We start from the raw sequence: 13,722 nt of genomic DNA on the forward strand, positions 1-13,722 counted from the left end.
ATAGAGATAGAAACATCAATGATGAGAGAGTCATTGATCGGCTGCCCACAGCCCAGGCGTGTGCCCTGACTGGGAATCAAACCCCGATCTCCTGCATCCCAGGTCGATGCTCGACCACTGAGTCACGCCCGGCTGGGCAATATTAGCATTTTTAAAACATCAAAGTGGAACTAAATCACTATTGACAAACAAGAAGTTAGAAGGGAATTTTTAATATGCTACAGTGGTAAAAGTACCCAACTCTGTTGAGGATATTTTAGGTAAATAGTAGTAGCAATTGAGGAGACAGAAAATTTTCAGTGACTCTCAGTCTTGGCTACATGTTAGAATTATCTGGAGTATGAGTCTTTTAAACCATACGATGCTTTTCTTTTTTGCCTACTTGCAAACTATTTCCCATCGTGCTCCCCAGTAAATGGAATTATATTATAATGATATTTCAAAGAAGCTACCAGCATTCCCCACACTATGTTCAGCAGAATATTCTCATATTTTAAAAATTTTATTTAATTTTCTTTTTTATAGCTGAGTAGTATTCCATTGTATAAATACCACAGCTTTTTTATCCACTCATCTACTGATGGGCACTTGGGCTGCTTCTAAATCTTGGCTGCTGTAAATAACTCTGCAATGAACATAGGAGAGCATGTATTCTTTCCAGTTAACGTTTCGGGATTCTTCAAGTGTATTTCCAGAAGTGGCATCACTGGGTCAAAAGGCAGTTGCATTTTTAATTTTTTGAGGAACCTCCATAGTGTTTTCCACAGTGGCTGCCCCAGTCTGCATTCCCCCCAGCAGTGCACTAGGGCTCCCCTTTCCCCACACCCTCGGCAGCACATGTCATTTGTTGACTTGTTGATGGAGCCGTTCTGCCAGGTGTGAGGTGACACCTCACTGTGGCTTTAATTTGCATCTCTGATGATTAGCAACGTTGAGCATTTTCTCATGTGTCTCTTGGCCATCTGTATGTCCTCTTTGGAGAAGTGTCTATTCAGGTCCTCTGCCCATTTTTAAAACTGGGTGGTTTGTTTTTTGGTGTCGAGCTTTATATAAACCCTTATAAGAGGTTTTATATAAAGACCTTATATATTAACCCCTTATCAGATGTATCATTGGAGAATATGTTTCCCGTTTCGTAGGTTGTCATTTCATTTTGTTGATGGTTTCCTTTGCTGTGCAAAAACTTTTTAGGTTGATGTAGTCTCATTTATTTATTTATTTTTGTTTCCCTTGCCTGCAGTGATATATCCAAAAAAATATTGCTACGAGAAAAGTCAGAGATTTTACAGCCCATGTTTTCTTCTAGGATTTTTATGGTTTCAAGTCTAACATTTAAGTCTTTAATCCATTTTGAGTTTATTCTTGTATATGGTGTGAGAAGGTGGTCTAGCTTTTTTTTTTTTTTTTTTTTGGCATGTATCTGTCCAATTTTTTTCAATACCATTTATTTCATAGAATATCTTTATCCCATTGTATGTTCTTGCCCCCTTTGTAAAATTCAAACAACTTTGGAAAAGAAAAAAGTTGCAGGGCTCTCACAACCTGATTTAAGCTACAGTGATAAGACAGGGAGGTCTTGATATCAAGAAAGGCAAATACGGATGCTCCTCAACTTACTATTCATTGTAAGTTGAAATATATCAAAAATATAATAGATCTAACCTATCAAACATCATAGCTTAGCCTTGCCTACCTTGAACGGGCTCAGAACACTTACATTAGCTACAGTTGGGCAAAATCATCTCTCTGCCAGTGCCCAGCATTACAAGAGAGGATCGTACAGGTCTTTTGGAGAAAGACCAAAATTCAAAGTACACTTTCTACTGAATGAATATTGATTTTGTGCCATCATAAAGTCAAAAAAATCGTTAAGTCAAACACTTATAAATTGGGGGTCACCTGTAGATCAATATAACATAGTGGAGTCCAGAAACAGACCCAAACATATACGAACAACTGATTTTTGACAAAAGTACAAAGGCAATGCAGTTCAGAATGCAAAGCCTTTTTAACAAATGGTGCAGGAAACAACTGGATGTTTATATGCTAAAAAATAAACTTTGTATCTGGCACCAGATAAAAAAATTAAGTAAAAATTAATCATAGACTTAAATGTAAAAAAGATGACAAAATCCCTAGGGATAACAGCAGGAATTCTTTGTGATTCTGCGTTAGGCAAAGATTTCTTAGATATACACCAAAAGCATGATACATGAAAGAATAAATTAATAAGGACTTAAAAAATTCAAAAATTAAAAGCTTCTGCTCTTTGAAAGATACTATTAGACAAGTGAAAAGACAAGACACAGACTGGGGAAAAATATTTGCAAAGCATGTATCTAAAAAAGAACTCGTGCCTGGAATACATAAAGAACTTCCAAAACTCAAAAGAAAAACAATTAAAAATGAGTAAAAGAGTTCACCAGACACTTCACATAAAAAGAGATGGGAATGGTAGACAAGTACAGAAAAAGGTGTCCAATGTCAGTCATTAAGGAAATAAATGAAACTATGATGAGATACTGCTACATGTCTCTTAGAATAACTGAAGTTAAAGAGACTGACCGACACCAGTGTTTGGCGAGGACGTGGGAGAGCAGGAACCCCCACATGCTGCTGGTGGGAATGTAAAACCAAGTGGTGCACCCCTTTATAACACAGTTCCTTAAAAAGTTAACATACGCCTGCCATTTTATCCAGCCATTTCTCCCCTAGCTATTCACCCAAGAAAAAAAGGAAGCATGTGCCCATACAAATACTTGTACACAAATGTTCATAGGCATTTTATTTGTAATCGCCTTAAGCTGGAAACAACTTAAAAGTTCATCAATGAGTGTGTAAACAAATATACACTCATTGGATTCCTAGTATAAAAAGGAATAAACTATTGATACACATAACGCCACAGATGAGTCTCGAACTAATTATGCTGAGTGAAAGAATCCAGATCAAGAGTATATATTGTATGATTGCATTTATATAAACTAGAAAATGCAAAGTAGTTTTTAGTGACAGAAGGTTCCTTAGGGGCACGAGGGGGTGTAGGGAGGGCTGGGAGATAGGGGCATGAACAGACTTCTGGGGATGAGGGACATACTCATCATCTTCATCGTGGTGACGGTTTCAGGAGCGTACACATGCATTAAAACGTATCAAATGGTATACTTTTAATATGTAAATTTATTGCATGTTTAGTTAAGCTGTTAAAATTAAAATAATAAAATAAAAGCAATCTAGAGAATTACTTCCAATCATTTCTAGACCAGGGTATAAATTCTCTCCTGGCCCGTAAGAGCCTACTTACTACCCTGACTCTCTATGAGAACCTTCCTTCTGCTACAATTGAATTTGACTTTAGCTACAGCTGAGAACTCTCCATTGCCCTGACAATCATGGACAAAAATATACTGGTTTATTTCATTTCCATATACTTTTAGCTAATGTGTGTGCTTTTAATAGAGCTAATAAGGGATGAGTAGTTACATTTCACTTAAAATCTACTTAAAGCTTTCATCTATGTGGATGTTATGTTTAGTATGTATTACAGGTGGCTGTTTTAATAGCTCTTATTGCTCTTTAAAATCACTAAATTAAATATATATATATAAGCCGAGGCTATTTTTAAGCTATAGTCTCAGTACCCTAGAAATGTATGTTTCTCAAAGACATGAATAGCTATTTATACAGTTAATTTGGCAGTGACTTATTAAAGAAATGTATTTCTGTTCTCAGGTCATCTTGAAAGCACCAGTTTTAATCACAGCACTTACTTTCAGACATATTTTCCTCTGTCACTTATAATTAATAACTATATAATAAAATCTACAGTCTTGGGAGTAAAGCCAAGTAAAATGAGAATGAAATGCCATTGCCCTACTTTAAATCTTCCCAAGTCAGGCACCAGGTTAACTTGGGAAGGGAGGGTTGTCTCGAGGGGCGGGTGTCACCTCGTATCTGTGCTTTAAGTATGTGTTCCTTACATTTAATTGAGTTTCTATTGTTTGTTAGAGTATTGTTTTCATTCATGTCTGAGAATAATATTGCTGACAAGGTCACTTCCTAATTCAGGGATATGTAGATATAGATTTCAAATTTCATTAGTATTAACCTTCAGAATACTTTCAAATCCTTTTATGTAGCACAAAAATATTGTTATGTAGAGAATATATTTCAAAATAGGTTGAGGCTACCTAGAAATAATTTAAAAGAAATATTCTTTAGATTATTTACATCGGCTGTGTCTGCCAATGATAGTCTCCAGGTACAGTCATTAATTTAAAAAATATATGGATAAAACCTAAAGGCACTGAGTTATGTTGCTGTGTCCCTGAGCCTTAACTTCGCTGGGCCTCTCTTTTCCATAAACTGGGGCAAAACTGTCTATCTCATAGGAATGTCGTGAGGATTAAATGAGCTCATGAATGTACACCCTCAGCATAGTGTCTAGCACATAGCAAGTGCCTAGTAAATTGTAAATATTATTTATTAATATTATTTCTTTTTACTGAATTTATTACTTTAATTTTTCTCTTCTAAAAGAAGTATTCTGAGGTTGTCTCCCCTTTTCCTGTTTCTTGTGATTAGCTGATACCTTATGTCTCTGCTTCGACTTGGGTAAAATTGTGCATTTGGGAAAGGTTGAGTTAGGCTCCCTTTCTAGCACATCTCATTCCCCTTACCCTCCCCCCCGGCACCTGCCCCAGTAGCTCTCACCCAGCACCCCCAAAAGACCCATTTCTGAAAGCTCTGGTTGTGGCCAGCTTTCACCACAGCCCCTCCAAGGCTATAGCAGATATTGGCTTAAATGCCTCGGTGGAGGCCCCTCATAGTAGATGAAATGAACAGAGCTGGGACTCCTGAGAGCTTCAGTCTTAATCAGTTTGTTGATTTCTTTGGCCAAGTTCATTCACTTCTTTTAGACCCCAAATGGACCGTCTGAGGGTTCTTGTAAAGATAAAATTATAATGTAAGTGCAGGACTTTTGGGAAAGGCTATGCAGACAATAGGTACCACGAAACCTCATCTTTAACAATTCAGTTCCAACTACTTCCTCTACAGAACTGTTGCTGACAGAATGCCACCCACCCGCTCTCCCACCCCAGAGAGAATGATCTTATGCTTTCCTGAGCCCCTATTGTAAAGACCCCTGTCAGTATCTGTTTGCTTGCATTTCTGCCTTCATACATTACACATTCTTGTTTTAAATTTACAAAATGCTATGGTTTTTACACTCTTACTGAACCAGCAGAACCAACATTGAGTCATATTTCAAACTGATGTAGCTCATTTGTGTGCTATCGTGTGTCCTGTTCTACCATGTTTCCAGTGATCTCAAACTATTCTCCTTTCTCCTGATATGTTATAACATCATCGCGGAGATATGACTTTCAAGAGCGGGCATGCTGCGACGTGGAGGGAAGAGGTCACATCTCCGCAGAGGCCTCCCAGAAGCTATAAAACCATGTTCTCTTTAGCTCCAAATACCCTGTGTGTGACACAGTTTATGATACACAGCAGGGGGTAATAACAGTTGAGTAAATAATAGAAAATTCTTTAATAGGGACTCAGGAAGACCCAAAACCTTCAAGATCTGAATGAATCTCTTACAGTAAAGATTCAGATTTCATAACAGGAGATAAAGAGGCTATTTGGGATCTCTGGGCACTCCACAAATCACACTATGTAGTGTGCATTGGCCTCTCTCATTGTTGTGAGTGCTTTTCCACAGAACCAAGTGTGAGAGCAGATGGGAACTCTAAAAAGCTCCCCTTGTCATTTACCCATGATGTAAGTCTTCTTTAAAAAAAAAAGAAAAGAAACTGTTACTGTTGTTATGGAGTTCTTTCTGTATTTACATATCCATATGTTAACTATAGTGAACATTGGTTTGCTATGACTTTTGTTATCATAAATTTTTCCTACATATGAATTCAAATGAGTCAGGCTCTTTCCTGTGGGCTTGTTTCCTTCTTTCCCCTGGTAGTTCTGTCTTAAATAACACCGGGTCTAGTCTTCTTTGAATTTTTATATGGCTTCATAATAAAACTTTATGATTAGTTCTCACCATCAGGATCACACTGGGAAGGGGAAAGAATTGGACTTTCACTTTGCAATTATTTTAACCTTGGCGAGTGGAAACTTTCATTAGCTTCCTGTGCAGGTCAGCAATTTAAAGTTGCAATATCCATAGAAATCATACTTCATCGTGGGCCTGTCCTAGAAGTTCTGAATTAGTAAAGGAGTGAACTGGGGGTGTCAGGCAGAGAGTGTGGGAGGACCCCTCCTGCTGCTTAACTGAGAGATTAAGAGGACTTATTGTATCCAACTCAAAATGTGTTGTGTGCAGGAAGAGCCCTAAAAATCCTAAATGCTGGTGGCAGAGGACATTTTTGGCATGAAATGTTGTTTCCTCTCTTCTTTGGTCAATGAAGTTGTTGTTGAACAAAGTTATTGTTCCTCCCCTCCCCTCCCCCCTCCCCTCCCCTCTCCTCCCCCCCTCCCCTCCCCTCCCCTTCAGTAGTCTGTATATGAGAACTGTTTTGAGAATTTCATTTTCCACGTTGTAACTCTAATTACACCTCCCTCACGGAGGTGTGACTTGCATGTCACAAACCCCCTTTCCCCGTAAGATAGGAGACGCCTGTTTGAACACGCTGAGTGTAGGCGCCTCGCCCGGCTCCGTCCTGCCCTCGGCCCTGGCTAGTTTCTCACGCTTCCCTGCCTTCTGGTTGGGTCGGATGGTACCTCCGCTGACGAGTTATTGCTCGCCTGCTCGCTGTAAGGTGATACTGATAAATGCAGAAGTCCTGGAGTTTGCATGGTTCCTCCTTTTTTCACACGTAAGGTTGGATTCAAGGTTATCCCTGTAACAGTGTCACTCCCGTCACTCGCCTTGCACTGGGAGTAACCCTGAGCGTGCCCACAGGGACGTTTCCGGAACAGGACTGTCATCTGTCATCTGTTGCGTGGAAGGAGAAACAAAAGGTGGAAAAGCGCGATGCTGGGGAATAAGCTCTTTGACCAAATGCCTGTGTCTGAGTGATTTCGTCACCACACAGGCCTGGCTCAGTGCCTCACAGGGCTCAGCACGCTTCCCAGTGAACTAATGAGCGCAAGCCAGTCGGTTAATACGTTCCCAGACCGTTATTCTGAAGAAGGGAAAAGACATGGGCGTTTGGGGGTTGCCTTTGACACCACGTTTCAGAAAGTGAACTTCCCCCCTGTGGAAGGCTTACTGCACGGAGAGACCGAGGAGGGCGCTGCTCACTGCCAGCCGGGACCTCCGTCCAGGACCATGAGAGACAAGGGTCACTTCTACAGTCCCCCACCCCCAAATCACACCTTATTTTTTTGTCCAGGTGGTTCAGGTAAAATTGCTCTCACAAGTTATTCCCCCTAAGTCTCACCCATTTCAAAGGAACGGGTGCCGGATACTGTCATTTGGGACTAAGGGATATTTGTTAGACGTTTGATCCAATCTGTATTTTTATTGACTGTGTCATTGGCGAGGAAATAGCAAAGACAAGTTTGCATGCTTGCGTCTCTGACCTTGCCCGCGCCTGATGCTCATTCATCATCATTATGTTGGGTTCCCGCAGCCCGCGGACTTCATAGGGAAGCAGGCGCTGAGGCGGATTAAAGCGGCGGGGCTGAGGCGGAGGCTGGTCTGCCTCACCTTGGCCACGGACGACGTGGATCCCGAGGGCAATGAAAGCGTCTGGTGCGACGGCAAGGTGAGTGCGGAGGGCCCGGCCGCCGCCCCGCTTCCCCGCAGCGGAAACTCTCCTGTCTCTGTTCCCTTGTAGAGCTTTGCTCGTTTGATCTCTTTGTGGGATGACACGCTTGATTTCTGAGCTGTCATTCAAGAAACAGGAATCAAGTACCTTAAAGGAAAACGAAATGTTACGCATTTTTGAAAACATAAAATTCATATGCTTTGATTAAAGAAAATAAACCCAAGGACGTGAAGTACATTTGACAATGAAGAAGGTATGATTTAGGGGTAAAAGCGTCTATTTGCTCACCACACCCCTCCCTATCTGTGAATGCAAGAGACGGATTTTATAAAGAATTTGGCATTCTGACTTACCGTCTCTCAGATGAAGGCGGTTCTAACCTTAGCATGTTAACGGAAAAAGAATTTCCAAATGAAAGTATCTGTGACAATAAAGGGAAGAACCTTAGAAAGTAAAGGGAAAGTAGAAACGACGTGGTTCTTCAGGAAGCACCAACTGACCTCCCTTTGGGATGTTACATCACATCCTCGCTCGGAATTCAGTGAAACAGGTAACTCGCCCGTAGGCTTCATTTCCACCACTTTTCATGACTATTTGTACAACCCGTTTTAGCTCAAGATTTTACTGCCTTTTGGCTGGTGTTAAGGGAGCTGTAGGGCACTCGATTTAGACCGTGGGGTGGGCACAGGGCCTTGACCTAAACGCCAGTTCATATTGAATAGTATCTGCTTGGTCAATACCCAACATCTCAGAAAGGGTTTTCTCTCATGCACTGCAGCCTAGTTCATATTTGTTTCCATTTCCCCCCATCCCTTCAGTGACGAAAAGAGCACTGGAGGTGGGGGAAGCTGGTGGGATTAAATATCAGCCTTTGGATTACTAAAAAAATGGTCATTTGGGCTGAGGCATGGGTCAGCTGGACATAGAATTAACATCTACAGAGTTCCTACTATGTGCAGGATGTCTTTTATGTACTCTCCAATCTGATTTTACCACATCCCTCCCAGCTATGTGTGATCATCTTCATTTTAATGAGGCTGATCATTTTGATGAGGCTTTGGGCTCAGAGAGGTGAAGTAACTTGCCTGAGGTTACACAGCTCGTGACTGAGGGAGCTGATTTCTTACCCAGGTGTTGTTGGATTTTGAATTGCGTAGCCTTTCTGCTAAGCCATGCTGAATACCCCAGTTCCCTCTCTTCTCTGTCTCTGCTGATGTCCCACTATATTCTCCGCAGCACCAATGATCTACCCAGTTCTAGCCATCTGAGTAGCAGGTGGGTGTTATTAGACACTGGGAAGCCAACAGGCTTTTCCCAGATCTCAAGCTCTGTCTTAAGCCCCTCACCTGGAATTGTGCTGAGTTTGTCCTTCTGTGACCATTCCTACTCTTACCTCACTGCTCCCCCTTCCTCCTTCTCTTCTAAACCTCTTGCTCAAACCTCTTTTATTTTTTTTTAAAAAAATATCTTTATTGATTTTAGAGAGAGAAAGGGAGAGGGAGAGAGAGATAGAAACATCAGTGGTGAGAGAGTCATTGATCGGCTGCCTCCTGCCTGCCCCCTGCTGGCGATCGAGCCGGCAACCTGGGCATGTACCCTGACTGGGAATCGAACCCCGATCTCCTGGATCCTAGGTCGACGCTCGACCACTGAGCCATGCCGGCCGGGCTCAGCCCTCTTTTCTTAATCGGCTCTTCCTCCAGTTTCAAATTTGCCCACAATTTCCACTGGTAACCAACCACCTCTGCCACGAACTAACTGCTCACCCTGACCTAAGCCTCTCTGGGCCTCAGTTTTCTCATCTATAAAATGAAGCCACTGGAGAAGATAATGTCTCAGGTTCTTCCCACCTCTCATTAATTTTTTCTTAGTGATTCTATTTCTCCCACCTTCTCTTTCTTTCATTTTACATCTTCACTCTATTTTCATCCGGCTTCCTCGGTCTTCATAATCCAGTGCCCATCCTTCACTAACTGTCTGTTTTACTGGGCCCCAGGATGACAGCTTACCCCATAATATTCTATATGCAGCCACACATCAGCCGGGGTGAGCTGACAGCTATCTTAAATACGATGAGACCCTAGTTAAAGTCAAAAAACCTGGACACCTGTGCTTTAAGTGTACACAATGTTATGTGTTAACTTTATCTCAAAGCCGGGGGGGGGGGGGGGGGGCTGGAAACCCAAGTTCCGTTTTTGAACCTGCCTTTGCCGTATCTCTGTACTGAGTTTACATGCTCGTTGTTCATCTTTCCTGCCGTTGCTACCTGCTTACCGAGATGCTAATCTGCTTGTAGGATCCTTTATTAATAATAAATCTCTCAGTTTCCTGTACCCGCTCCTCTGCTCTTCGGTGCTTAGTAGGGTCTCCATTCTGTCATGCGGATGACCCTCTTTAGGCTCTAGAATGATATGAAATAGGTTTTGCTCTTTATTTCCTGACTTTGTCTGGACTTGCACTGCCTTTGGTATTTGTCATTCCATTATTGCAAATATTTCCAGCGGGAGAGAGGGCACAGATGTATTCACGTACTCAACAAGCTTTTGTCCAGTGTTCACTGTGTGCCAGAAATATTCCAGGGATGCTGCAGGGAACAAAATAGGCAAGAATCTCTGCCCCCATGGAGTTGAGATTCCAGGGCAAGGAGAGAGAGACAATGAACATAATAAAATAAGTGGCATGTCAGAGCGTGATTAGCACCCTGAGGAAAAGTAAAGTCCAATTGGAGATGAGCAGTGCTGGGGAGAGGGATTATAATTTTAAATAAGGTTTAATTTTTTAAAAATCAGGGCACAAAGGTGGGAACGGGAAGAGGTTTCATTAGTTATAAAAGCAGCTTTGCTGGTGAGTTTTGAAGAAGTTTATGAAGAAGGAAGTTTGGAGAATTTAGAAAGTCTTCTTTTTCATTATTCATAAACTAAAACACCACAGAAACACAATTTATCACCCAATTTAAATTATGTGACTGCCCTCAAAGGCCATTTACCATGTTACCTTCTCTAGTCAGTTAGAGGCGTCTTCAAGTCTCGTAAGAGAAGAATGAAAAAAGGCTAAAAATAAATGAGGCTTGTTTACATTGGTAGAAAGAAGGCCAGTGTTTGATTTCACGAAGAATATGGGAACGAGTGTGTACTAGGCAGGGGGTGAGGGCAGGTCATTCCTGTGATTCACGGAGCCAAAACAAGCAACAAATTTAATTGAATCTGGAAGATTCTAAGGTAGAAACAATGTAAAAGTTATGCTAGAAAAAAATCCTTCCCTGGATATTTAGCAATAGGATAAATGGAACGGCCAAACTTCTAAAATACTCTGGGCAACTAACTCCTAGCATGGAGAGGAATTAAAGGAGAAATGAAAGTAATGAAGCAGAAAGCAAAGCATTCGATAAATATTTGTAAAATAGCCTTCACAAAATAAATATGCTATTTCTTTAACTTAACGCAGAAGGAACTGCTGGGATGTTGAGACAGGAAGGCCTGAGGACATGGTGTACATGGTCTTGGACGAGTGATTGTGGGGTTTGGACTCAGTGAGTTAGGGGATTGGGCCTAGAGACTTGCTCAGGCCTCCTCCTGTTTCCTTAAGATGCCTGAGCAAGTCAGATCAACTTTCCCAGGGCTCCAAACACAGATCCCTGGTTTACAGCCTGGGAAGTGAAACCAAAGTGACCAAGAGAGTCTTTCAAAAAGCAGTGACTGAAACTCCAACACCCCCGACCCAGATCGCTGTCTTATACCACCTAACTATGATCCGGAGGAGAAGATATTGTTATCTCAGCAATACTCTGGCAGTTAATAATCTGCAAGAGAGAAGCCTTTGCTAATGAATGCATTCATGTTTGTTTGTTTTTAATGAACCAGTTCTCACCATAACGAGTTCAGAAATGATATGGAGAGCTTCTGAATTGGGATTTCAATGAGATAATTAAAAACTCGGGCTGCAGAGATAGGAGCCTATTTAACGTCATGGAAGTGGAGCATCTAAAAGACTAGACATACTCTCACAGGACTGTTGACTCTAGTGGGTGCTTTGCTGAGGCGGCTGAACCGTCGCCAGGCTGACGCACGGTCATGAACGTTTGGGCAGCAGCTAGGGGCGGCCCCTGTGCCAGCCTCGAGGCTGGAGGGTCAGCGCCGCGACGTGTGGCCAGAAGCCGCTTTGAGTAGGGCTATGAATCAGATTATGCTTTTGTTGTCTTTTACTTTTTTAAATGTGGCATTTTAACCTGACATATGTATTTTGCATTTTAATTTGCTTTTCCTTCTCTTTCAACCTTTCCTTTAGATCGGTTTCCAGTAATCCTCTTATCTTCTAATCAGGCTTGTTATGTAGAATTTTTGTGTGTGTGTGTGGCATAAAGCTTTGGTTTTCCTCTCCTAAGTCTGAGCCCTTGTCCAGTATCTTTCACTTGCTGCCTTCCCAAGTCACACCATTTCAGCCTCCTTAAATTGCATTATTCGCTCGTAACACTCACCCAGGAAGGTTTCCTCCCCCATCTCCACCCACCTAACTCACCCGCCTTCAAAGTGTGGAACAAATCCTGGCGTAATTATGTCGCCCGTCTTGACTACGTATTATATTTTCTTGTATCTCTGTGTTAATTCCTTGACAAGCCTGGAAGCTCATGAGGGTGGGAACAGGCCTCTACTAATTCTCCAGCACGTACAGGGTAGAGCCAGAGAGGGCTAAAGTTAACATTTATTTGAGGCCTAGCAGTTGCTGGGAATTGTTAATGCCACTTGTAAGCATATAGAATGGGTACCTTCCATTGACTATATATTGATAAATAGTTTAATTGAGCACTACTTTGAGCGCATTTTCTGACCCCCCCCCCTGCCAACACACACACACACACACACACACACACTAGGGACAATTAACTAAGTTTGCATATGGGGTTTTAGATTTTTTTCCCATATATTTACTATTGCCATGCTGTTAATAGAAGATAATTTTTTAAAAAGTTTAAAATGAAAATATTCCATTCTTCCTTCTATTAGATCTCTTGGCATGAAACTGCACAAAATACTGCCAGGTATTAAGAAACTAGGTGTTATTATTTAAAAATGAAAAATGTCAAAGTAATATAGATATGTACTTTGAGAATCACTTTTCATAATTTGTAAATGTTCATTAATTTTCTCAAAAAAGTGAAGGTTTCCGCCTGGTATTATACCCACAGACAGCGTATCATAAAACTGTCAGATTGTGAGTTGAATCTATAATTTAAGTGTTTTCATCTGGAGGAAGGAGCCCAAAGCTGTGACCAAGATACTGAAGATCGCTGGGCCTTGTTTTCCAGGTGGTTGGCAACACGACCTCTGGAAGCTACAGCTACAGCATCCAGAAGAGCCTGGCCTTTGCATACGTCCCCGTAGAGCTGAGTAAGGTAGGACAGCAAGTGGAAGTTGAACTCTTAGGCAAGCATTACCCAGCAGTCGTCATACAAGAACCCCTGGTACTGACGGAACCAACCCGAAACCGGCTTCAGAAAAAAGGTGGAATGGACAAAATCTGAAAAAGACCTTCAGCAGCCCACTGAATTATGGTTGCTATGCGACTGTACGCAAAATTATAATTGGCTTGCAGGGAAGCAGGGATAATTAGGGATTCATTTCAAAATTATCAAAATCTAGATTTAGAATCTTAAACACTTCCTCCTGTTTTCTCAGCAAGATCAAATAATGGATTAGGGCTTTACATTGTTGTTTCAAATGAAGAAATTAAAAATGAATGTTTTTATCACCCTGTATTGTTGCTTATGAAATTCAATCAGTAAAACATTTAAGTATTTGCTAATTAACATACAATCATTCTTACAACAGAATTAGAGGACATTATATAATTTTAGGAGCATATGCATATGGTTCTTATTAGCTGAAAACAGATTAATTATGTTTTACATAAAAACAAAGGCAATACTGTTACTGGATTTACTGCATTGAGAAATATCTTCTTAGTTGATAAGGAATAGTTTTAATTTTTC

At 41.2% G+C, this 13,722-nt stretch overlaps 1 protein-coding gene across 1 annotated transcript in view; it reads left to right on the plus strand.

Moving 5' to 3' along the window:
- DMGDH (dimethylglycine dehydrogenase) overlaps positions 1–13,488 on the plus strand; it is a 46,565-nt gene extending 33,077 nt beyond the window's left edge. Inside the window, exons 15-16 of the mRNA XM_081133645.1 lie at positions 7,599–7,733; positions 13,039–13,488. Of these exons, the coding sequence (XP_080989771.1) occupies positions 7,599–7,733; positions 13,039–13,254 (351 nt within the window). The 3' untranslated portion in view covers positions 13,255–13,488. The remainder of the gene's footprint in view (positions 1–7,598; positions 7,734–13,038) is intronic.
- The last annotated feature ends 234 nt before the right edge of the window (positions 13,489–13,722 follow it).

This window comes from Miniopterus schreibersii, assembly GCF_964146895.1.
Source record: "Miniopterus schreibersii genome assembly, chromosome: 3".
Taxonomy (NCBI): domain Eukaryota; kingdom Metazoa; phylum Chordata; class Mammalia; order Chiroptera; family Miniopteridae; genus Miniopterus; species Miniopterus schreibersii.